Source organism: Gekko japonicus, unplaced genomic scaffold, assembly GCF_001447785.1.
Source record: "Gekko japonicus isolate JY-2015 unplaced genomic scaffold, Gekko_japonicus_V1.1 scaffold240, whole genome shotgun sequence".
Classification (NCBI taxonomy): Eukaryota; Metazoa; Chordata; class Lepidosauria; order Squamata; family Gekkonidae; genus Gekko; species Gekko japonicus.
Genome location: NW_015164672.1, coordinates 836616 through 860643, shown reverse-complemented (window position 1 = coordinate 860643; position 24028 = coordinate 836616). Strand labels below are relative to the sequence as shown.

At 49.1% G+C, this 24028-nt stretch overlaps 2 protein-coding genes across 4 annotated transcripts in view; one reads left to right on the top strand and one right to left on the bottom strand.

Moving 5' to 3' along the window:
* Nucleotides 1-3591, top strand: part of ABI3 (ABI family member 3) — a 24194-nt gene extending 20603 nt beyond the window's left edge. The window contains exons 6-8 of the mRNA XM_015409236.1: nucleotides 192-376; nucleotides 1418-1552; nucleotides 3090-3591. Coding sequence (XP_015264722.1) covers nucleotides 192-376; nucleotides 1418-1552; nucleotides 3090-3253 — 484 coding nt within the window. The 3' untranslated portion in view covers nucleotides 3254-3591. The remainder of the gene's footprint in view (nucleotides 1-191; nucleotides 377-1417; nucleotides 1553-3089) is intronic.
* A 3867-nt stretch (nucleotides 3592-7458) lies between these two features.
* PHOSPHO1 (phosphatase, orphan 1) overlaps nucleotides 7459-24028 on the bottom strand; it is a 19289-nt gene continuing 2719 nt past the window's right edge. For 2 of the 3 annotated variants that reach the window (XM_015409228.1, XM_015409227.1), the window contains exons 2-3: nucleotides 11685-11805; nucleotides 7459-8917 (exon numbers count right to left, since the gene is read on the bottom strand). In XM_015409228.1, the coding sequence (XP_015264714.1) occupies nucleotides 8156-8917; nucleotides 11685-11729 (807 nt within the window). In that variant the 5' untranslated portion in view covers nucleotides 11730-11805 and the 3' untranslated portion in view covers nucleotides 7459-8155. The remainder of the gene's footprint in view (nucleotides 8918-11684; nucleotides 11806-24028) is intronic. The other variant, XM_015409229.1, reaches the window with a different exon arrangement.

Here is a 24028-nt window from a genome sequence, read left to right as displayed (position 1 = left end):
TCGGGAGGTCCCAGGTTCAATCCTCAGCTTCTCCAGGTAATACAGGCCAGGCAGGAGGCAATGAGAAAGGCCTCTGCCTGAGACCCTGGAGAGCCGCTGCCAGTCTGAGTAGACCATACTGAATGTTGACGGACCAAGTGTCTGATTCAGTCGAAGGCAGCTTCATGTGTGTTCATGTGTGACTGTTGCAGCAGTTCTACCAGACTGATGGGCAGTGCCGACTTGAAGGCACCCACTGAACCACCTCCTCCTCCTCCCCCTTTGCTGTCCGTCTTCCCTCCTCCGATGGAAAACGACATTCCTCCTCCCCCGCAACCAGATGTCTTGCTGCCCCCACCTCTTGCAATGGATGATTTGCCTCCACTCTCTGCACCAGGTAAGGCCTTTGTTTAGGTTTGCCAGCCTCCAGGTGGGGCCTGGAGATCTCTAGTTTTTACAACTGATCTCCAGCTGACAGAGATCGGCTCCCCTGGAGGCAATGGCTGCTTTGGAGGGTGGACTCTTGTGGCGTTGTAGCATGCTGAGGCCCCTCCCCAAACCCCGCCCTCTCCCGGCTACACCCCCAAAGTCTCCAGGTATTTCCCGACCCAGACCTGGCAACCCTACCTTTGTTAGTACACAGAATTCAAAATCAGGTCAGGCAAGTTGGAACTCAGAACACAACCTACACATATAGAAATTGGTACTGGCTTCAGAATTCAGCATCCTGGGAACTCCATCCATTCTTCAGGCTAACAAAACGGAGTAAGCTTCCAGCTCTTATCATTTCAACAAGGACCTTATGATCTAGGGAAATTTCAGAAGCCGGTAGGGCGCTGAGAAGGGCACCCAGCGGCTGATGGCCGGTTAGGAGCTCCGGCGCCCTGCGCAACTGTCTCTCTTCCACAACTAAGAACAGAAAAGTACATACAGAAAAGTACACACATTTGATTTTCTTCTGCTTTGGAGTACATTAATTCACAGGGTTGTCGTAAGTCGGAAGCAACTTCACAACACTTAACACTCACATCTGAAGCAACCAGGGATCATTTTGAGGGGAAATGACACGGAACGGTGTTCCGGGAGTAACAAGCCCAGGCGTCAGGTTGGCTGGGGAAGGGAAGGGCAGGCAGACAGACATGCCTCCTTTTTTCCCTGAGCCTCTCCGCTTTTGCGGAGAAACTCAGGGAAGTGAGGGGGGGGTTAAATGCTTTTCCCACCTGGGGAAGGGAAAGAAAGGCATTTTAAACATGTTTGGGTTCCCTGCCACGGGGCACCTGGAGAAGATCAGGTAGGGAACCCAGGCATGCTTCTTGCATGCCTGCCCTTTGTCAGGGGGTGTGGCATATGCAAATGAGTTGTGCAAATGAGCTCCTGCACCTTCTTTTCTATGAAATGACCCCTGGAAGCAACCAACTGCTTACTGACTTGTTTGCAGATCTGGATTTCCCAGCATCCCCTCCACCACCACCTCTGGACGTCACTGATCTTGAATTATTGGGGCCTCCAGTCCTGCCTCCTCCACCACCCCTGGAAAAATTGCCATGGGCCCCGGAGACCTATCTAGATAAAGGTACCTTGTTAAAGAATGGCCAAGGTGTGTGTGTGTGTGTGTGTGTCTAACTCTTTCTGCCTACTGAAAAAAGCCATGGGGATGACCCCAGGGATAATTCTAAAATGGTGGTGGAGCTCAGTGCCATCTGCGAGGCCGATATCATTCAGCAGCAAGCAGAGCAGGCCCTCAGGGGTCCCTTGGCTTGGAGCTGGCCAGCAACAATAGCCCCAACGATGGGTGGAAGCTTGCCCATTGGCATTGCCACCCACAGGCTGAGTTCAGCATTCCCTGTGGTGTTACGAGCACTGCTTGGGCTCAGTTTGGCTCTGCCAGGGGCCTCCAAGGTAGCACCCTGCTGGAAACTTTCCCGTGAAGTTAAATGGCCAACCTGTGTCTGGAGACATTCCTTCTACTGTGCAAAACCTTAATTCCAGCTATTGGGGAATCAGCTGTAGTTCTCCACCCAGTGGTGAGGGTGAGGCCTTCTGTAAGCCACTCTCTTCTCCATTCAGATGTTCCTGATTTAAGCCTGGCTGTTCAAAGCAAGGTGGGTTAGATCCAGTGTTCCCTCTAAGCTGTGGAATCTTGAGAGCAAAAATTCTACTTTGTGAGCGACTGGCATTAAAGTTGTGAGCAAGCGATTTGGCTACTGCATAAATTCGTTTGCTCTGGAGCCGTTCTTCCTAAGACAAAAATGTGTGAGCTGGAGGCTAAAAAAACTGTTAGCTAGGTCATAGGAGCTCAGCTTAGAGGGAACACTGGTTAGATCTGACCTATGTCTGCACAACATAATCTTGAGCTCCTACCTGGCTGGGGTAGATTTCTCCATCTTAGGAGATGGATCCGGCATGACATTTCCACTTGTGATACAGCCCTTGCACAAACAGAAAAAAGAGCGGAGTAGCTGCTTCCACTAAATCAGACTTGTTGTATCTCCACTCGTGCACAATATCAGGTGCTACCAGTTTTGGGGCACTGTAATCTAAAGGGAGGAAAGTGCTTGGTGCTGCTGCTGCACAAAATTTTGCTCAAGCAAAGTCACATGAAGTCCCTTTATGGCCCTCCTCGCACGTTATGGGATCCAAGCCTCTACGTATCTTAAAAACATCAACCATCTATTAGCCGGGCTGGCTAGCCCAGGTCTTGTAGAGGTGACTGCACTCACGCAGGGAGCAATCCATTCAAAAATTCTCCTGCACAGGCTCCATTGTGAAAGTTGGGAGCTCCACGTGAGAAAAAGCGCCCTTGGTGTGAGCTTCCTGCCCATCTCACTTCACATCCACAAACCTGATCGACCCTCCTTCTGCCTCTGCCACCCTTAACGGAGCCCAGCTTTTACCGCCTCTGTTTTTTTATGCCACCCTCCCCTTCTGTAAACTTTGTGGCAAGGAGTTCCACAGGTTAAATATGAATCTGTTTGAATGGACGCTCACCAAAGGGCAACCTCCCACGACTGGATCTTAAGTTGGGAGGTTGCTTCTTATCGTATAGTCCCTTCCTCTGACTCTCACTTGCCCCCCCCCCCCCCCCCCCCGGTTCTTTCCCTCGTCTGCAGTGGTGACGCTCTACCCTTACGCGAAACAGAAAGAGAACGAACTGTCATTTGACGAAGGGGCTGTTCTTTACGTGACCCGGAGGTACTCTGACGGCTGGTGCGAAGGGGTGAGCAGCGATGCCGAGGGCTTGTTCCCAGGGAACTACGTCGAGCCTTTGCACTGACAGAGACAGGGGGAAAACAGGGGCTCCTGCTGCCAAGCTCTAAGGATAAGAGCTCACTAAAAGGCACATTTAATTCTGATGACTTGTTCTGACATTGAAGTGAGCAGGCAGGAGAGATCCTGGCTGGGTGGAGGCTACTCTCCGAAGCCAGGGCTGCCCATCACTCCATAAGCCAGGCTGATAATGAAGGGGGGGGGGTTAGGTGTCTCTCTGTTTATTGCAATAAAAAGATTTAGTTATTTGGGCTTCCCCACCCCACCCCGCTGCACTGTATTTAAGCAGTTATTCAGGCACCAGCCACAACCTCATTCTCCCCAGCCTCTCACATAACAATTAAACATCCCTAAAGTGCATTGAAGGGCATTGTGTGGTCTTTTCCACTGAACTTCCAGCTGGTGGAGCTATCGCATTGCTTGGAACACTTAAAGGAATGGCAAGGACAAGAGGGGTGGGATTTGGTCAGGAAGACATGGGATTGGAAAGGTGGTCTCAGGCTGAATGTTGCTTCGTTCAGTAGCTCGGGAAAGGCTACAGTTGACAAGCGTCCCGTTCTTTTAATGCAGCACAGTTTGGCTCACAACAGGCGCACTCAGCCTCTGCGAGGACAGCAGTGGACACTTAACCACGCCACCACAAAACCTAAAAGAACAGAACAAAAACAGGGAGGTTTGGATTGCTCCTTACCAGCTGACAGAGGCTCAAACTATACATGCAACACGTGATCACTGTGGGGACATCAGGACTCCTGCCGCGAGCTCCTCGTGGGCACTCTATTCTTAAACACCGCAGGGGCCTGATTCAGATCATGACCATGGTGTGGTGGGGGGAGTTTCATCCTTCCTCCTGCTCTGTTTTCCTGCCCCAAGGATGCATTATTTGCCCCCTGGGGGGTTCTTAACCTGTACATCCATCCCTATGGGGTAGATGACATGTCCTGGTGGTGAAAATGTTCCTGGGAGAAGCTGCTTCCCGCACTCTGATGCCAGTCAGGATCAGACCCTTCTGGCGCTTCAGGACTGAAGTCCCATGGGGACTCCTTAACTGCAGCCCCTATGCCACTGGGGTTTTGTCTTTATGGGTTCCACAGTCCCAAAAATAGCCTTTTGGGTTGCCTAAGCAGCAACAGCTCCACATCCTCTCTCTTTCCCCAACAGAAAACCTGGTAGAATCCACCTCTTGCTGTTGGAGTGGTCATGAGCACATGAAACTGCCTTGTACTGCCCTGACCTGGATGGGCCAGGCAAACCCGATCTTGTCAGATCTCGGAAGCTAAGCAGGGCCGACCCGGGCAAGTACTTGGATGGGAGGCAGCCTTTGAATACCAGCAGGCGGGAGGAGGGGGTAGACTTTATTCAGCCGCCTCTCTGAATATCCTCCAGGCCCTCAGTAGGGGTCAGTCACTAGGTGTCGCCATGACTTCCAGGTGCGCACACACTCACTCACACACACACATATGGACCATTGTTCCCTCTAAGCTGAGTTAGTGTGAGCTAGCTCACAGTTTTTTAGCCTCCAGCTCACACATTTTGGTCTTCGCTCCAGAGCAAACTAATTGATGCAGTAGCCAAATCACCTGCTCACAACTTTAACACCAGTAGCTCAGAAAGTAGGATTTTTGCTCACAGGACTCCATAGCTTAGAGAGAGTATCGACATGGACATATGAAAAATACAAACAACACAACAAAAAAGGGCCAGGCAAGAGGTGATGGGAAAGACCTCTGCCTGAGACCCTGGAGCGCTGCTGCCAGTCTGAGTAGACAATACTGACCTTGATGGACCAAGGGTCGGATTCAGTATGCAGGGCTATTTTGGGGCAGGAACAGAGTTCCAGCTGGCTTCAGAGTTGGCCACGCCCACTACAGCCAAAACCTCTGCATGCGTGGCTACAGAGGGAAGGCCTGAAGAGTGCCCCCCCCGTGACTCCGAGGTGGGCGGGCCGGGGGGGCTGGAAGGATCAGGGAGGCATTTAAATGCTTCCCGATGCCTTCCCCAGCCTGTCCAAGGGCCGGCTTGCCCAGGCTCCCCACAGCCACGGGGCGCCCAGTCAAACCAAGGGAAGGCAATTTAAACTGCTTTCCCTTCCCTTCAAGGGGGGGCTTGCCTGAGTTCCCCGCAGCCGCAGGGTACCTGGGCAAGCCAAGGGAAGGCACGGGGTGTGGCCTAATATGCTAATAAGCTGTGCTGTCAGGGGTGTGGCCTAACATGCTAATGTTTTTCCTGTTGTTGGGTGTGGCCTATTATGCTAATGAGTTCCTGCTGGGCTTTTTCTACAAAAAAGCCGAGTATAAGGCAGCTTCATGCTTTCCTTCAGAGTGACACCCTTCTATATGTATCCTCAGAAGGGGTGTGACTCTACTTGGGATGGCACTTCAATTCTGTGCTTCAGACACTGAGAGTGTCCAAAAAGTGAAGCCTGTCAAGCAGTCCAAAAAGGGGCCATTGCAGCAGAACCTCGTGGCATTTGCACCTTTGCAGGGGCTTTTATGGTCTAGTCCACAAAAAAAGTTATGCTAGAATTAAATAATAATAATAATGTGCTAGTCTTAAATGTTCCACAAGGCTGAAGTCACGCCAGCTGACAATTACCATCAAGGGATCATCTGCATGGGCTGAATTAGCTCTATGTCTTCAGGTATCTGCCGGCTGAATGAGAGATCATTAATATTTCCCTGTGAAATGTCAACATGCTGCCTGGGGATAATCGCAGCCATGGATATCAGTGTGTGAATGTAAAATGCTGCGGGCACGGGAGACGCCTGACACCATGGGCATGCTCTGAGAGGTATGCACTGTGTACGTGTGAGGAAGGGAGGGAGCGAGAGACAGGCAGACGGATGGATGGGTGTGGCCTAATATGCTAATGAGTTCCTGCTATTGGGTATGGCCTATTATGCTAAAGAGTTCCTGCTGGGTTTTTTCTACAAAAAAACCCCTGCTCAAGCGATAACTGGACAAGGAGACGTTGGCAAAAGCTGCACCATATCCTGAGATCCCCCCCCCCCGGTAACGATTGGCACATGTATTTGTATTGAGGGGCTGCATTTCTTTAAAGGAGATAGAAACTTCCCCACAACTGCTCTGGATTCGAGTCCACTTCCCAACTTGTGTGCCCTTCCTTTCCCCCCCTTCCCCTATCACCATCTTTGCAGGAGTCACCCTAAGCTACATCACACCCTTCTCTTCTAAGTCTGTTGAAGTCAATTGCCTTAGAAGGAGGTAAACCCTGCTTAGATTGGCACTGGTAAACTGAGAGAATGTTCAGCAGTTTCACCAAACCACAGTGTCCAGGATTCGAGGGGTGTGTGCACGCTGTAGCAGCTAAACTGATAGAAAACAAATATAAGATTGGACTGCCCTTCCCGTCCGTTTTATTTTAAAATGATGGATTTGCACCATGACCCCCTGGTTAGTGTAGATACTTTGGTAAAGATTTCTGTAAGCAATCCCAACTACAGCATGCTCCTGTGCATAGAAATGAAGACCCCATTCCTAACCCTTATTGATGTAATTCAAATGGCAAGTTAGCACAGCCTCAGTGTGCCTCAGAGCCATGCAAGAAAGGAGAGGGTTTAACTCTTTAAACTCCAATTGTCTTCACTACTCAAAACCACCCTGCTATTGGCATTTAAGATAATTGGCATTTAAAATAAACATTACTGGCATTTAAAAGGAGAAAACACCCTTTCTCTCTTAAAATGCTAATAACAGAGCAGAGGGGAGCCGGTTTCGAACAATGCAGAGTGGAAGTTGAACAGTTAAACCCGGGCAACCTTCTGTGCAAAGCCCCGAGGCAAATTGAGGCTACAGACTGAAACACATGATCGGATTGAGCCCTAAGTTCCTCCCCACCAGCTTTCCCCCTCTGATTTACTGGGGAAGGCGTTTTGGGGGGGTGAGCACACATGCTACATGCCAAAAAAAGAAGTCTACAATGGCTGGAAGTGCATACAAGTGGGAAGTATTTGAAGATCAGGACCAGGAAAGCAGTGACATCAGAGTTCTAGTTTGGACACACCCTTACAGAAGTGGGATAGCAAAGGTAGCCCCATGTAACATGCCGCTGGGGGCTTCCCATGTGGTCTACTGCTAAGTGGGTTCCTTCCTTAACTAGTTCCTTCCCCTCAGCCACCCCTATATCAGATTGCACCTTTCTAGCCTGCGGACCTTCTCCTACCAATGCTATGCCCCCGCCCCCAAGCAGCATCAACACACCCCACACGATTGTGCTGGGAAGGGAGCAGTTCCCACCCACCCACGCCTCCAGCAGAAGTGCTCTCTCTTCTAACCAGCTGGGTCTGGGCAGTTCATCTTCTCCACAAGCTGAGCCCTGGGACAGGGGAAGAATTAGTGTTCAGACCGAACAGGTGACTGGGCCCGGCCCCAAGCGGCTGTGCTAAAGCGGCCATGTTTTCTTCTCCAGAGGTTTGAGCCCTTCTCCTTTTTCAGAGCAGTAGTAAAAGATTTTGTTCTCCCATTGGAAGGAGCAAGACCTGCAAATGCAAGGGAGCGGGAGGGAGGGATAGGGAAAGCTACTAGTTTTAACCCCTGCCTGGCTTAAGTGCTTGGGTGGCAACAGAAACCTTCCCCAGATCTCCCCCAAATGCTTCTGAGAGTGTGCTTGAGAGAGAATGAGTTTAGGGAACTTGGAAGCAACAAAAAGGTTTTCAAAAGACGAATACAGAGCTGAATGGCCAGTCATCCATCCACCCTTCTTTGAATGGATTTCCTAACTGCATAGAGAACCCTCATCCCAAGACCAAAGGAAGGGAAGATCCAGAGATAGAGGCTTCGAGGGACCGAGAGGAAGGAAACCCAGCATTGACCCAAAAAGCACAAGAGAGGTATGCTGCTTGGAGGGTGACGTGGGGCTGCTTCTTCCACCACCAGGTCCTCTCTCTCCTCAATAGTCCTTCTTGAGGGCTTCTTGGAGACAGCTCCAGAGTTCGAGACCCGAATCCCAAGGAACTACTGCAGCCTGGTATTTCCCAGGTTGGCTCTTCTCCATCTCGAGGATCAGCCGGTGCATCGGGTAGCCTTTTCTCGGGAACGCCACATCTGTGGATTTCATAGCCACAGACGGGCAGAAGTCATTGGCTCCGTCGCCAACGTAGAAGATCTTCTCAAACCTGACTCCTTTGTGAGCCCTCTCGGCCAGGTATTCCGTCAGGATCTTGCGCTTGCACATGTTAGCCGGACATCTCGGGCAGTTGTGCGAGTGGTAAGGGCCTAGGGTGAAGTAGCCCCTTTTGTCAAAGCTGGACGGGTTACTGAAGATTTTGCGGAAGAGGGGGTAGGCGCCGGCGGCCTTCAAGGCACATTCGATCCCGAACATGTTGGCGTCGGACATGAGGATGATCTCAAAGCGGTCCTGCTGCTGGGAAAGGAACTGGAAGAGGTCGCGCATGCCAGGAGAGAGCGGGATGTTCTCATAGACGGCTTTGAAGTCCGCCATCTTCACCCCTTGGTCGCCCATGTACCTCAACACCCTCTGCATGTACTCATTATAGAAACCCTCGCGGTAGGTTTGGCGGATCGACTCTGGAAGCTGCTTCCCGGGAAGGGCCCGGAGGATGGAGTCGTCGCTGTTCTCATTGATGATCGTCTCGTCAAAGTCAAAGATGAGGAGGTATTTGGGGGGCTGCGTGGCCGCCGTGTTCCCGTCCTGCACCAATAACAGACACAAGACTCATGAACAGAAGCAACAACGTTAAGTGTCCTGTGTTCAGCGCTGCTATTTACAATGCCTCCCCACCCCCAGCACAAGAGAGACACGGTGGGTTTGTCTCAAGGGTGAAACAGGGGAGAAAAGACGGTTGTGCGGGCTATGAAATGCATTTGAAGCACACAGTTCTCTCTGTATTGGGTCATACCCTTGTTCCCTCCCCAGCCCGATATCATATACAGAGTAGAAAATAGTCAATGGCGACCGGGATATATTTATGAAGGAAATATCACTTTTATAGATTTTTTAAAAAAATAGATCAGTATTAATACGAGCACATTTCTGGACAGTCATACAAGAATAAACATCAAAAAAAATATTCCACAATGCTGACAACTATTCATGCGTCTGAGAGAAAGCATACAGAGAGGAAGCTGGAGCAGAGAAGATTTCACTGAGCGTGAGCATTATGCAGAGAGACGGCATGCGGAGATGAATGCTATTTGGGAAAGGATTCACAGAGTCTACATGTATTCTGCTCTGAAGAGAGAAGAGATTGGATTTATACTCCACCCTTCACTTGGAGTCTCAGAGCAGCTTACAAACTCCTTTCCCTCCCCCTCCCCTCCCCACAACAGACACCCTGTGAGGTAGGTGGGGCTGAGAGAGCTCTGACAGTAACTGCTCTTTTTCAAGAACAGCTGTGCCAGAACTACGGTTTGCCCAAGGTCATCCAGCAGCTGCAAGTGGAGGAGTGGGGAATCAAACCCGGTTCTCCCAGATTAGAGTCCACGCACTTAACCACCACACCAAAGCCTTAGGAAACAGGTGCTGGAGCAAGCCTGTCTGCAGATTCATGATCTCTATGCTATTCATCTACTATCCAATACTAGTACAAGAAAGACTCAAAGATGTACTGTTTGTAAGAACTTTAGATTATTGGACTGTGCTTGTCAACACCGTGGAATCCTTTTTCGATGTTTAGTCTTGTATGCCTGTAGTGTTAGTCTTAACATTGATCTTTTTTTTGGAAGATCTATAAGAGAGTGATATTCCCTTCATAAATATATCACAGTTGCTGTTGACTATTTTCTACTCACTTATCCCGTGATCTCTCTCTCTCTGGTTACCCATATCTGAGATCATATACATGCAGTGGTTTCCTGGGCCCTCGGACCAAGAAACGGCTTTTCCACCGCCTGCTGAGATCTTATAACTGGGGAGGTCGGAGACTTGAACTCGCAGCCTTCTGCAGGCAAAGCATGTGCTCTACCCCTCGCCCCTGCGATCATGTTCTTACAAATTCTTAATTTATTTTAATCTTGTCTCATTGGGAACAGATGGGACAGATGTCACACCCCATGGAAAAGGAAACGGTAGCAAGCTAGCTGGGACATTCTGCTCTCTCACTGCATGTCCCCATTTCAGACCACAGCTTTGCCTCCCCAGCTGGTGAAGTGGACCAGGTGCCGCTTCTACCTTTGCCTCCGTAGGGAGTAGCCAGTTGGGTTCTTCACAATCCTCACCATTGCTGGAGAGATAGAACAGATCCTGCTGTTCCCAGAGCTGCTACCGTCAGGCAGGGCTTTTCATCCTGCTGCCTTTGGCTGCCAGATCCTCCCGAATATGAATGACTTGCCTCCCCAATGTGCTTATGGGACCCCCAGTGTGATAAAAATCTAACAGTCCAAGCAGGGAGTAAATCGGAGTCTGCAGCAATGCAAGTGAACGACTTGGAAATATTGGCACTGCCCGGTGGCGTCTTTGAGCATCCTTCAAGCTCAGCTAGGACCTTAATCTTTTCCTCATATATCTTCAACTCTGACCGTAAGAAGCTTAGCCACCAGTAAATCAGGCTTTGTGTCTTTCTTAAGCCTGGTGGTCACACTGTTTTGCGAACAGGACCATTACCGGCCTTGGGACTTCCATGTCAGCGTCCCAAGAGGGCAATGATGTGAGATGGGAGAACTGCAAAACGCATTGGAAATTTGGGGAGGAAAAGGTGACTATGACATCACATGGATTTTGTTGTTTTTTTTAAAAAAAATCCCAAGCAATTATCTGCATAAGAAGCCTGGTTGCGATTTGACTGCCTAAGATGTTCAAGCTGTCAGCTAAAGGGGGGGGGGAAGGGTAATATTCCTTATGATTATATAGAGTTAGTTGCAGTTCTGGATCAGGAAATACTGGGGGGTTTTGGGGGTGGAGCCTGAAAAGGGGTAGGTGTGGGGAGGGGAGGGACTCCACCCGGGTCTAATGTCATAGAGACCACCTTACAAAGCAGCCGTTTTCTCCAGGTGAAGCGATGTCCGTCACCTGGAGACCAGTTGTAATTCCAGGAGATCTCCAGCCACCTCCTGGAGATTGGCAACCCTATTTGCAGTGTTGGGAGGGAAAACCTACTCAAATGTTGGAGGGACAGAGATTCTGAGCCACACCAGACTGCCTGGTCCCTCCATACTTCTTAACCGTTTTACATACCTGTTTCATGTTGGGACGTGAACGTATATACATCTAGCCCACCAATCAGAAATGAGGAATGCCAACCAATGACGAGAGAGAAAGAGAGAGAGGTGTGGCCAAGATGGTGTGGGTGGCAGAGGTAAGGTAACTCAGGAAACAACCAGTGGGTCATGGCGCTGAGGGAGTTGGGGCTTTAGCCTATGAAGCTGTATGTTTGAGCCCCTTTGACGAGAGAGGGTGGCCGGAGCTTCTGATTCGGAGCTTCTGCTTTGTGACAACCCAGTTTGCCAAGAATTGTGCTCACCTTGAAAAGGCACCGCAGCCCGACACCTTCGAAGCACCTTTTCATCTTCACTCAAGGCTTTAGTGGCCACCACGGTACACTGGCCCGTGTGCGACACTCTCTCTGCATAAAGGCCTCTTGGCTGCCAAACAAACCATAAGTCGTCATTTTGTGTGTGTGTGTGTGGACAAAACTTTGTTGAGCCTGGTCTGCCCTTTACGTGTCTTTCCTAAGAAGCACACCAAACATTGCACCCATATGCCTGAGAATGGCTACTGACTTTTGCCATCTGTGCTGCTGGACCAAAAGCCACCTGGGCTCTTAGGGCGCTTCTACACAACATTCCTTTCCTACATCTCTCCAACAAGTCTCACAAGCAGTGCAGTAGATCGGAGTTAGGGTTGCCAAGAGAACCCCTGTACGTTCGGAATTTGGGGGAATCTTCCAGGTGTTTCTTCTCCATCACTGTGAAAATCTGATGAAATGGTTTCAGAGTCAGTGTATGAAATTGTCATATACCAAGTCAGACCACAGGTCCATCTGACACAGTACTCTGACTGGCAGGAGGTCTCCAGGATCTTGGCTAGAGGTCTTTCTCATCACCCGATCCCTTGAAATGGCAGACTCTAATGTGGAGAACCGGGTTCGATTCCCCACTTCGCCACTCGAAGCTAGGTGGGTGACCTTAGGCAAGTCACAACACTCTGAGCCTAGAAAATAAGCACAGCTCGCCACCTAGTGGTGCCAAAAAAGAGCTACAGCTTCAGCAGCCAAACAATCCCACTCCCCTGGGGATCTCCTGGTCACAGCCCCTCTGGACATGGCAAGCTGTAGCTAAAGAGAAGGGAAGGGACTTCTTTCGAGATGAAGACTAGAGATGAGAAGGAACCACTTCCTCCCACAATGTTCACACCCCCTCCTGCTGAGAACATTCGCCTCAGAGATAGCCGTCCTTCATGGACCTCCCCTCTCTCCCTCACCCATAATTGTCCTTAAGTCTCTTCCACACTTTCCCCCATGTTAGGCAATGACAGTCTTTTATTTATGATACTTAGAAGAAAATGTATAACACCCACAAAACTCAGAATTCACATCCCTACCTCACAGGGTTGTTTGTGAGATGATGATGATGAGGAGATTGGATTTATACCCCGCCCTTCACTTGGAGTCTCAGAGTGGCTTACAAACTCCTTTCCCTTCCCCTCCCCACAACAGACACCCTGTGAGGTAGGCGGGGCTGAGAGAGCTCTGACAGAAACTGCTCATTTTCAAGAGCAGCTCTGACAGAGTGTGGAATCAAACCTGGTTCTCCCAGATTAGAGTCCGCGCACTTAACCACTACACCAAACTGGGAAGGAAGAGCATTATATGCTGCCCTAGCCTCCTTGGAGGAAGAGCAAGATACAAACATGACAGACAGACATAGAACCACCAACTTTACCTGCTCTAAGTTTTCAAATTTCATTTTCCTTCCCATTGGGGCCCCAAAGGGACTTATAACATTCTCCCCTTTCTCCGTTTCACCCTCACAACAACCTTGAGAGGTTGGTTAGGCTGAGAGTGTGGGACTGGCCCAAGTTCACCCAGCAAGCGCCCACGGCAGTGTGGGGACTTTAACTCAGGTCTCCCAAATCCGAGTGCAGCACTCTAACCACTCCACTACACTGTCTCTCAGTTGTCAGACGCAGATCAAACAAATCCTGAGGGCTGCATTCAACAGGAGCTGGAAAGCCACAGAGGTCTAAACGATACAGTCTCAAATCAAACTCAGCGGCCAGAATTCGATAAGCCCGTGTGCCCGACTGTTGAGTTGGTAGTGAAAACTTGATGTCTGTCTGCAGACGCTCAAGCGTAAAATGGAAGATTTCTTCCTGTGTTCTGCTGACCTCTTGTGGTTAGAAAGAGAGATTCTGCTGCAGGAGAATGATCGGCCAAGAAAATGTCTAAGCAAACAGATGCATTTAATTTAGGTATGTACACTACACTTTCCACCCTGACCTGGATAGGAGGAGGAGTTGGATCTATACCCCGCCCTTCACTTGGCGTCTCAGAGCGGCTTACAGTCTCCTTCCCTTCCTCTCCCCACAACAGACATCCTGTGAGGTAGGTGGGGCTGAGAGAGCTCTTTTGAGGACTGCTCTTGAGAGAACAGCTCTCAGAGAATGGTGACTGGCCCGAGGTCACCCAGCAGGCTTCATGTGGAGGAGTGGGGAATCAAACCCAGTTCTCCATATTAGAGTCCACTGCTCTTAACCACTATAACCAAACTGGCTACACCAAACTAGCCTGATCTCATCAGATTTCAGAAGCCAAGCAGGGTCAGCCCCTGGCTAGTATTTAGAAGGGAGGCCTCCAAGGAACACCAGAGTTGTAACATGGAGGCTGGCAATGGCAAACCAGCTCTGAACATCTCTTGCCTTGAAAAGCCCCTGGGGTCACCATAAGCCTCCCAAACCATTACATTTTCTCCCCCATGATGCCCCAAAGAGGCTTTCACCATCATTCTTCTCCTCTTCCATTGTATCCTCACAACAACCACATGAGTACAGAAGCATTCATTAACTACCTTATGTAAAAGCAAACAAAGAGAAAGCCAATTTCGAAAGAGTGGCAAAACTACTCTGAGATGGAGGTAGAAATGGGTTAGTAGCGTTATGGAGAACAGCCAGTCAGTGCTGTGCACAGCTGGTTTCTGCTCCAAACCGGCAGAAATTGACTGCACAGGAAACGTTTGGAAATAAACAAGGTGTATGTGCTTTTCACAGCACCTTTGCAACTCAAATAATATGCAACTCTTCACTCAAGAAGAGTGACCACCAAGCTTTCTAGCACCTTCAGGGAAAGGAACCTACCCACTTACATGGCAAACCTGGAGGATTCTAGACAATGCACACACAAAACCAAACCATGTTTGCCTGTCAAACCCCAAAGTCACCCTGTGGCTCTCCTCCCCCTCCACAGGATCGATCCTAAACCAATCCCCTGCTATCTATAGGACTTCAGAGAGATTGTGGGTACCACTCAGCAAATCACTTAGGAGGTGTACAAAAGAGATCAGGGCCTGAAACACCTTTGTTTCCTCCCTCCCCGCCTTTTTTGAACATCCGAAGTCATTAAGAGTTCTGGAGAACTGGAAGAAAGAAATTTCCTTTGGTGCCTGGAAAGGACAGGCATAGGAGTGATAAACTAAAGTAAAGGTAAAGGTTTCCCTTGCTCAAAAGCCAGTTGAATCTGACTCTAGGGTTGCGGTGCTCATCTCCGTTTCCAAGCCGAAGAGCCAGCGCTGTCCGAAGACATTTCCGTGGTCATGCGGCCGGCATGACTAAGCGCCAAGGTGCACGGAACGCTGTTACCTTCCCACCGAATCGGTACCTATTTATCTACTTGCAATTTCTTGCTTTTGAACTGCTAGGCTGGCAGGAGCTGGGACCAGAGACGGGAGCTCACTCCGTCATGCGACACACTTGGGTCTCGAACTGCCAAACTACTGACCTTCCAGTCTGCAGCTCAGCGTCTTAACCACTTGAGCCACTAGACTGGCTTTTAAAAGCACACACAAAAATACACATGCAGTGGGGTGTATTCAACCACCTTCTAAATAGGATCCTTCTCCACCTTAAGTGGCTCTTCTTCCAAAGGAAGTGCCATTTACATCAGAGAAAGGCTTCAAGCATCAGCCAAAAGGAAAAGTGGGGTATCAATATTTAAACAAACTTTGCTCAGTGGAGTGGCTGGAGAAGGAGCAGGAAACCCCCCCCCAACTCTGTCTTAGAGCTCAAGCTTGGTGATGTTCATACGTCTCACGCCTTCGCAGAGACACGGGTCTCTTCCGCATTCTCGTTGTTGTCACTCGTCTCTGTCCCTCTTGCTTTGGGTTTCTCCCCCTTTTCCACATGTGTTTTGCTCCCCCTGGGACTCCTTGTTGTTGTTCAGTCGCACAGTCGAGTCCGTCTCTTCGCGACCCCATGGACCAGATCACGCCAGGCCTTCCTGTCTTCCACCGTCCTCTGAAGTTGGCTCAATTTCATGTTCGTTGCATCGATGACACTGTCTAACCATCTCATCCTTTGCCGTCCCCGTCTTCTTTGACCTTCAATCTTTCCCAGGTCTTCTCTAGTGAGTGCTCCCTTCTCATTGGGTGGCCAAAGTCTTTGAGCTTCACTTTCATTATCTGGCCTTCCAGGGAACAGTCAGGGTTGATTTCTTTTCGGATTGAGTGATTTGATCTTCTTGCCGTCCTGGGACTCCTAGGGAGAGCAAAACACTTTGGGGATGGAAATCGGAATGCGGAAGAGCCCAATGAGTCAAACTTGGGTGAGGCTGGAATGACAGAGGCACACGGCAAGGCAGCTGGACTCCGATCAGAAAGTACAAGAGTCGAAATCCCCTAATCTGGAGGAAGGGTGACGATCCAGGCATTCCCCAAGGCTGCGAGCCTAGAGCCTACGTGTGTGCAGAGAGCGGAGGCTGAAGCTCTGCTCGTGAGCCCCGTTGCTTTCTCATCTGCCTTCCCTCCCTCCCCTCCAAGCTGGGGAAACAACTGCTGGCTGGAAACCCAGAGCTGGAGCTGAGCAAGAGCCTCTTCGCTCCAGCAGATGGCAAAGTTCTAAGGCCCGGACGGGTGTTTTCCGTTTCACAGGATGTTCCCTGTCCTAGGCTGGCCCCGGCTTGGCAAGCAGCCTGCGGGGAGCATGCGGGATGCGTCCAGTCAGCAGTGCCACGCTCTGCCAATTAAATACAGCAATACGTGGCACTGGCTCCTCCTCTTCTTCTTTTTTAGAATTTTATTTCTGGGGACAACAAGAGCCGGCCAGGTTTTTAGGGTTAGCTAAGCCACAGCCGGCCAGCGTGTCCATCAATTACCTTCCTATGAAACAAAGGCAAGATTCAAAGATGGGTTTGATTATCCCCACACCCTATAAGCGCTGGCAGAGGAGGAAAGACGGATGGAGGGGTTTGGATTCCTGCTCCAGCCACCTCTGCCACAGATGGACGGAACGGTCTTGGCCAAGTCAGCCTTCTCCAGTCTTATTTTAGCATCCTGCTCCCTGGGTCAATTGCAAAGGGAAAGCACAACAGGCACTTTTGCACTCAGTAGGATGGCTCGGGGAGGTACATTCACACAGGCTGGAAGGAGAAGGAGAAGGAGAGGAAGAGGAGGAAGAGATTGGATTTATACCCTGCCTTTCACTACCTGAAGAAGTCTCAGGATGGCTTACAATCCCCTTTCTCTTCCCCTCCCCACAACCAACACCCTGTGAGGTAGATGGGGCTGAGAGAACTCTGAGAGAACTGCTCCTGAGAGAACAGCTCTGAGAGAACCGGTGACTGACCCAATGTCACACCAGCAACTGCGGGTGGAGGAGTGGGGAATCAAACCTGGTTCTCCCAGATTAGAGTCTGCGCTCCTAACCACTACACCAAACTGGCCAGAGACTACTCCGCCTAATCTCTCAAGCCTAACCTACCTTGCGAGGTGGTGGTTGTGAGGAGAAAGTAAGGGTGAGAATGACGTGAAAAGCCATTTGGGGTGTCTTGATCAGGAAGAATGGGAAATAAAAATAAAATTTAAAAAATGAGTGCAGAAATCTGCATTCCCTAATTTGTCGTTCTGTCGCACAGTCGTGTCCGACTCTTCGCAACCCCATGGACCAGATCACGCCAGGCCTTCCAGTCTTCTGCCATCCTCTGAAGTTTGCTCAACTTCATGTTCGTTGCTTCTATGACACTGTCTAACCATCTCATCCTTTGCCGTCCCCGTCTTCTTTGACCTTCAATCTTTCCCAGCATCAGGGTCTTCTCCAGTGAGTGCCCCCTTCTCATTTGGTGGCCAAAGTATTTGAGCTTCAGTTTCATTATCTGGCCTTCCAGGGAACAGCCAGGGTTCCCTAATAGAATAGCATATATTCACCTGTAAAGGAGAAATTAAACGGTGGGGCCAGGATACTTGAAGGACCATCTCCTACATTAGAGCTGACACCATTTAAGATCTTCCTGCCAAATCCTGCTCTCCCCAAGGATGCCAGCGTCCAGGTGGGACCTGGGGATCCCTGGAATTACAGCTCCGCTCCAGACTAGAGAGATCAGTTCCCGTAGAGAAAATGGATGCCTGGGAGGGTGGTCTCTATGGCCTTATAGCTGACTGAGGTCCCTGTCCTCCCAAGGCTCTCCAGAAGTTCCCCAACCTGAAACTGGCAACCCTATGCCCCCCATCCTCCACCAGTGGCCAGGGGGAGCGGGCAGCCCCAGATCTCCCACCTGTAGAGGTGAGGTGGGTGGTGTACCATGCCAGGCCCTCATTGTTCCCACAGTGCAGTGCTGCTTAACTTTTTCAGACCTGGAACCCACACTGAACCACAAGCACGTGATCTCAGAGTCACATGCCAGGAAGAAGGGGAGCCAAAGTTATGACCTCACTGGACCACGCACCGGAGCACAGCAATTAATCCTGGAATACCATCGCCATCTTTGGCATGCCGCCAATGCTTCAGTCCTAATGTGGCTGGTCAGGGTGTGGGGCAGCCTGCCCCAGCAATTAAACCTAGACTTCACGGCAAGGCAGCTTATGCTTTCCTGCTCCCACAGGCTTTGGGAACACGCCAATTAGTGGCTCGTGTCAATCGGGCACGTGCAGGCAGATACCTCAAGTTATTCCATTTCCTGGAAATGATGAGATACCTGCCCTGACTGCCAGCCTCAATTTGGTTTAAATGCAACTGGGATGTACATTCGGCATTACTCCCTCCTTCCAATTTCGTAACACCTAAGAGCTTGTTTTTTTTCATAGAAATGCAATTTATTCCATTTGTGATTCCAACCATAAAAGGTTGAATCACAATTCAGGTGCATTTTGTGAAAGGGTTCAAGGACACCGAATTTTGGAAAACCGGAGTTCGGTATTGCATAGCCGTGAAATACACAAGCTTAGAGCTAGATGTATTATTTTTTTAAAGGTCACACCATGCAAGCGACAGTGGCGGGCAACAGTCGGAGTAATTCTGGCCCCACTGGTGGACCTCCTGATGCCTCGTGTGTTTTGGCCAGTGTGTGACACAGAGTGTTGACCTGAATAGGCCGTTGGCCTGATCTACCCTGGCATCTCCTATGTTCTTACATTCTTAAGTAGTGGGGCATTGGGTTTCAGAAGTCCGCATCCTAAGATCTGACTTAAAGCAAAAATATTGCTAATCCTCATGGCTGCGCAAGCAGGCATGAAAACATTTGGGCAGAGTGAATTCAATTGATGTACAGGGGGGAATACTGAACAGGATTTCCCAGGGGTCAGGAAGCAGATCTTCAAGTGCCCTTCTGAGTAGAATGAGGAACTGTATGCAAAGATCATGTAGATAGCATGTGTCGGTACAGAATTTTTAAAAACATGTATGTATTGAAAGTATTATACAACAGTCCTTAGGACTTACAAAACCGATTTCTTCATAAGTGAGCTGACTTCATCAGATGCACTGGAGTATAGGCCCATCATGCCTGGTCATATACCCAGCAGAAAGTGGGTAGGGATTGTGTTTTATTTATTTACTTCATTTATAACTGCACTTTTCTCCCCAGTGAGGACTCAAAGTGTCTTCCCTTTTCTCCATTTTATCTTCCCAACAACCCTGTGAGGCAGATTAGGCTGAGCTTGCATGACTAGCCCAAGGTCACCCAGCAAGCTTCCATGGCAGAACGGAAATTCGAACCTGGGTCTCCTTGTCTGAAACTACAAATCCTGGGAGCAGTCACAGAATTCTAAGCTTGCACAAAGGCTAACTGAAGGAAATAATTCATCACTCCCAACTGTGAGATGGAAAAGACCCAACCTGTTATTAACACACACAGGGAATTAAGTAATTATCATATGGCATTACATGTGGACTAGCCAGGAAATCCCAGAAGAGATTGTTTGGCTGCCGAAGCTGTAGCTCTTTTATGGCACCACTAGGTGGCAAGCTATGCTTATTTTTAGGCTGAGAGAGCTCTGATTTGCCTAAGTTCACCCAGCTAGCTTCAAGCGGGGAAATGGGGAATCGAACCCAGTTCTCCATTTTAGAGTCTCCCGCTTTTAACCACTACACCAAACTGGCTCTCATGCAGGGAAACGAGACAGCAGTGAAGACTACTCCTTCGGGTAGTGAAGGGTGGGGTATAAATACAATCTCTTCTTCTTCTTCTACTTGAGTGTAATCTGTCTTTAAGTATTTGTGTTTTCCACTGTGTATTTTTGTTATGACACCAACTATCTCCATGGTCCCGTTGTACTCATTGTTCCCACTGAGAGGCTGGCAACCATATCTCAGACTTGTCCAAGGTTTGGAAGTATCATTTGCTTTGTTTTTTGTATTTAAATTGTATTTTGGATCCTTGTTATGGTAAACACACAAATTCCTTCCCATCAAGCTGTTGACAATTTGAGGAAGGAAGGGGAGGAAGGATTAACACAGTGTGACCCAATTTTAAGGTGCTACTGGACTCTTGCTCTTTTCTACTGGGCCAGTTCTGTAGGAGTGCCTTTGGTGCTGACTCTAAGCACTTGATTTCGAAACTGCCTTCCCATCAGAGCTGAAGCAGTTCCCCTTTTTCAACTCAGAAGGCAGAATGGAGTCAAAACACCATCAGGCTATCTGTCAGATTTTCCTGTGTCCCTGTTTAACCTTCCATGAGCCACTTCTTTTGCTTGCGGGCCCAGCGCAAGCTAAGCATTACTCCGCGCTGTTCTCTATCACTCCCCACTGAGTCATGCACATCTTTGTCAATCCTCACATCCAAACAAAAGCAGAGTTGCGGGGGGGGGAGGGGGGGAAAGAAGCCGCAGCAGCAAATGCTTTGAAAAACAAATTCAAAAAAGGAGAAGCCAAAAGATGAAATGGTGGTTCTCTGAAAAGCCTGGACACAGGGAGCACCAGGGAGAAGGGCTTTCAAGGCAACAGACTAAAAGAGCTGGTTTGCCATCCCTCTCCAAACTCTGGGATTTCTCTGGTGGTCTCCCAACCAAGTACTAACCAGGGCTGACCCTGCTTAGCTTCTGAGATTTGCCAGAGATCAGCCTAACCTGGGTCATACAGGTCAGGGCTCTATCTAACTAGGCAATTCCAAATTCCCCTTCCCATGCCTTCCAGACATATCTTTATTCAATGGGATGCAAAGCCTTCATTCCATGATTTCTGCAGACAATAGTGGTTCATTGTCTATTGGCATAATACTTGTCATTATGGAGTGAAAGGCGTATGCCCCAGAGGGGGAGGGGAGACTGGGTTTGTATTTATTTCATATTTATGCCACTCTTCCTGCAAGGAGGTACTATGTGCCTGTGAGGTGGAGAGAGAGAGAGAGAGAAAGAATGAGAGAGAAAGAATGAATGAGAATAATAAATTTGTGTCTGGCTGTACCCACTTCAGGCTGTAAGGGGAGAGAGGGTTGCATGAATGAATGTTAATCCAGTTTTTAAAATCCTTGCATATAGAAAACTAGCAGTTCAGGGAGAAAGCTCTGTTAGAATTCTCCTTCTTTACTTTCTATATGAAAAGAATGTTTGTATGGAGCATCTGAGCGTCCTACTTGAAGTTTGAAGGGCTATGGCCCAGTCACAGATTTTGTACTGCTGAGTAAGGCAAAACCCTAGAGCAGGCTCAAGTAACACAAGTTTGCAAAATAGCCTTATAAACACAAGAAGATCTCTTCTTCTAATACAGCACTTCCCCCACAGGATGGTTTACAGTCCCTAGCTCATTCATCCTTCCAACAACCCTACAAGATAGGAGGAGAGGCAGCCCTATATTTATTTGTTCCTTGCTTTTCTGCCCAATGGCGATCCACAGTGGCTTATGATATTCACCCCTCTGTTTCTACCCTCACACCAACCCTGTGAGGTACATCAGGATGAGAAAAAGTGACTCGAGATCATCCCAGTGTACTTCCATGGCAGAGCGGGGACCCAAACCTGGATCTCCCAGATACTAGTCTGACACTCTCACCATTATACCACACTACCCTGGGGGCATACTGTAGAAGCCCAGAGCTGGACAATAGCTACAGGATCAAGTTGGGAATGGGAGTCATTTTTAATGTGCAAGCCTTGCTGCTGTCGGTGTTAGGCTTAGGAAGGGACAGGCGCTTCATTTTAATCCAATGCTTTCCATCCAGCGGGTGGTTTTCTTTAAAATGCATTTAGGTAGGCGTCCCAATTTAGCTTCTGCTATAGATTGTTCTCTGGCACTGCGGTGGCTCAAGTGGTTAAGACACTGAACTGCAGGCTGTGGAAGGTCGGTAGTTCAGCAGTTTGAGACCCGAGTGTGCCGCATGACAGGGTGAGCTCCCGTCTCTAGTTCCAGCTCCTGCCAACCTAGCAGTTCGAAAGCAAGAAATTGCAAGTAGATAAATAGGTACCACTTCGGTGGGAAGGTAACAGTGTTCCGTGCGCCTTGGTGTTTAGTCATGCTGGCCACATGACCACGGAAACGTCCTCGGACAGCGCTAGCTCTTCGGCTTTGAAACGGAGATGAGCACCGCAACCCTAGAGTCGGATTCGACTGGCTTTCGAGCAAGGGAACCTTTACCTTTACCTATAGATTGTTCTTCAGAAAAGCTGGTATAGAGTTTGAAATCCTTCCAGTGATCAACACATGACTGGCTCAGTGCCAGATGAACTGGGGAGTCCCCCAAAAGGGAAACACACACCTGAACACTTGACCCAGGGAGAAAAAAAAAACCTTAGGAAGAACAAACAAGCTAGAAGGGAAATTAAAATAGGATGAAATAAAACTCTGTACAGAGAAGCCTGTGTTTACATTGGCAGGTCTTTCGTCCAGAAGAAAAACAAGCTTGCTTATTGGGAGAGGATCTCGCCGATGCTATATTTGAAGGTGCCTAAGCCACTATTTCAAACACGGCATTCAATGAGTCTCTCTTCTGCCACTGCCCGTCCAAGAGAATCTCAGTGTCCCACCTTGGTTTGGCATTTTGCTAACTGGACAGAGAGGACAGGAACACGGGAATGCCAAGGATAACTGCATGAGGAACTAGAGGAGAAACTATTGATTAAGTTGACCTGGGATACCAGGGAGATGAGTCCAAGCATAGAACTATTTGGGAGGAGGGGGGAAACCAGCGATTAGGACTGTGGGTGCAGAGATGTGGGTGGAAATATGCTTGGGGCAATGGCAGCAAGCCAAACTGCGTATTTGGGGCAGTGAAGAAATCAGGGCTTTCAGCTTCCTCTGAGTAAGAGCCAACATCTTTTGAAAAGAGCAATGCACAACTTTGGACAACATTCTATGACCTCACCCTCCCCTCCAGTTAACAGCTTCATCACACTGGCAACAAAGCCAGAGGATAGCTTTCAGCCATGGCTATGTGTATTTGCACAGCTGCATTACATGGTCACAGAATATAGCATTTGGCAAACCACATTCTGAGAATTTCAGCTTTCAGTATTTTAGAGTTCCAAGTTGCGGTATCCTGTAGAACTCTGCACTACAATGCAAATACAAGCCATTAAGTACATTGACTTAGTTTGCATTATGTATACACATCAGAGAATCCCATGCTCAGAAAACAGACTCCTGCTCATGGCAGACAAGAGAATCTGCTACTCACAGTTGCTATAGTACCAATGCAGCCTTTGAGATTCCACCATTCTCCCCTTATTTCTCCAGTGCTGTGTATGAATGTCATCTCCAGTTCTGGGCATGACAAAGTAGTCCTGATGCTACTGTTCCTGACAAGATTACCATACACAGAGGGGTGCAGAGATCAGCAGGATTTTATTTAAATACCATTGGACCTAGAAGGGTATTGGGTTCATAGATCTGCTCAGCTCATTGGCTTGAACAAGCCCTCTGTACTACTTATCTGAGGAAGGAAAAGCTTCCACTGGAATAAATCTGGTCCATCTCTAATGTGCCCCTGGACTCCAGCTTTATTCTCTCTTTGCTGCAACTGCCCTTCTTTGAAACTGTAACCCATAACAACCCTTTGGAAACAAAGCCAGGGAAGAACAGTCAAGTGGATAAGTCAAAAAGTGCTGCGTGAGCACCCTTTTATACCTGGGCAGGTCTACACACCCTTGGGGTGGTGGTTAGAGTTTCGGACTAGGATCTGGGAGACCCGGGTTCGAATCCCCACTCTGCCATGGAAGCTGACTAAGTGATCTTGGGCCTGTTAGTCTGTCTCAGGCTGACCTTATATCACAGGGTGGTCAGAAGAGGGAAGAACGATGTAAGCTGCTGCAGGCCTCCAGTAGGGAGAAAAGCAGAGTATAAGTATTTAAATAACCCAGTCGCTGCAAGCTACATGTTTCCAAGCACTGCCAAGAGTATCCCTGAAGGTCTGTGTCCAGACCACAAAAGCGGGGGGGGGGGGGGGGAAGGCGG